The sequence below is a fragment of the Aplysia californica genome, unplaced genomic scaffold (genome assembly GCF_000002075.1).
Source record: "Aplysia californica isolate F4 #8 unplaced genomic scaffold, AplCal3.0 scaffold00195, whole genome shotgun sequence".
Lineage (NCBI taxonomy): Eukaryota > Metazoa > Mollusca > Gastropoda > Aplysiida > Aplysiidae > Aplysia > Aplysia californica.
Window position 1 is genome coordinate 818,034 of NW_004797465.1, and position 1,778 is coordinate 819,811.

General features: G+C 43.2%; 1 protein-coding gene across 1 annotated transcript in view; it reads right to left on the reverse strand.

The window, feature by feature from the left end:
• LOC106011821 overlaps positions 1-1,303 on the reverse strand; it is a 48,080-nt gene extending 46,777 nt beyond the window's left edge. Inside the window, exon 1 of the mRNA XM_035969920.1 lies at positions 1,147-1,303. Within this exon, the coding sequence (XP_035825813.1) occupies positions 1,147-1,201 (55 nt within the window). The 5' untranslated portion in view covers positions 1,202-1,303. The remainder of the gene's footprint in view (positions 1-1,146) is intronic.
• Positions 1,304-1,778: the final 475 nt, after the last annotated feature.

Consider the following 1,778-nt stretch of genomic DNA (forward strand, 5'->3'; position numbering starts at 1 on the left):
GGGGGGGGGTTATAACAGTGACTTAGCTCCTTGCAGTGATTCAAAATGTCGCACACATGGAGTGATCAAATGGCAAAGAAAATATATGTGGAAACTTTTGTTTAACCTTCCTTTACATTTTCAGAAATTAAAAAAATAATTATGACGACTTAATCCCAGCAAATGATAAATGCAGGCAATACTAACTTATCGGGAGCTGCCTTTCCTCAATTATCATACAGATCTAGTTCCGGATGTAATATTTGGTCAATGTCCTTTACGCTGGAAGCGCTGATCAAGACCCCTTTCCATCCTACCCTTTGTACCCGCATTTTGCAAAATATTGTTACTTTAATTTTACTTTTGAAACGTTGCACATGTAGCCGTTCTAGCATCCCTGTCTACGTCTGTACCCAGCTGCATCCAACCCCTTCCAACGTCAGGTCAAACAGTACAGTTGAACCTGCTCTGACGGCCACCTGTCCAAAAAATAATCTATACAAACGGCCACTTCCAACTTCCCCCTTGCTCTCCCCCCCCCCTTTTTTTTAAAACCATCATAGTAACTCTGTTCAAGACGTCCTTCTGTCTAAGACAACCACATTTATTCTGGACAATGGATGGACGTCCTAGACAATGTCGACCAAACCACCGACAAACAGGCCAATAACTCTAGCACCCTGGATCTGGTATCATTGGACTCAAAAGTCTTTATGGATATTTTGCTGAGTTGCCAGGTATAGACGCAATCTCATTCACTTCAACACTTTTATTTTTTGCACTTTGCATCCATTTCTTAAAAGCATCCTATCATTATTATTAGCTCCGCCGCACAGTTGTAGTACTACCACGCACTCCCTAACGCACAGTTTCGGGGAACGGGGCATTGTAAAACTTAAGGAAACTGGAAAACTGTACTGAAATAGCATAATCATTGCTTTATTTCTGAGTATCAGGCTGAAAACATATGGGCTAATGCGTAAAGGGGAGATGGGGGGGAACATGGCGTCCAAAACTACCAAAATGAAGATAGTATTACTTTTCTTTAAATTAACAAGCAACATTGTTTTAGAAATAATGAACATTCTAAATTCATAAGTTCTTGAATAAATCATGAATTACTAATTAAATAAGGGGACTTTTCCTCGAGGTTACTGAGCGACATACCTGCCATGGTGACCACGACCACCAAGGTCAGCGCAAGAAGCCACAAGAGCTTCATGATTGCTGTAGGTAGCTGCTCGAACGGACTACTCCTTGCTCGGGAGGATCTGCTCGTGACAGTGACTGATTTGATCTAGGGTCTGACGACGGCAGACTCTAGTAATGTCTGTCCGAGGGGAAGACGCTCTAGAGAGTTGGCCCAGGCCTTATATAGAAGAGCCACCAATCATACCACGTTGGCAAGGCTTTGTGGGGAGCATGTACTAATATTTTGAACTACGAGGCTTACTGCTACTTGCCAGAAAAGGGGCCAAACAAAGGTTTAAATTTGAGTCGATCAATAGAAGGGGGTGGGGGAGAGAGATAGAAAGGGTTGGAGAGAGATATATGGAGCGAGAGGGATAGAGATATATGGAGCGAGAGGGATAGAGATAGGGGGGAGAGGGAGCAAAAGTCAGACATTTAGAGAGAGAGGGGGGGATGGGGTGGATGGGTGGGTCGTAGTAGCGTGCGGATATGATCTCAAAACAGAAAAGGGAAGGGGAGAGGGGGAGTAATATGAAATATGGGAATTGTAAAAGCAAATCAACCCCTATCCCCATCCCAGCCATAAATGTAATATTTCATTGGATAAG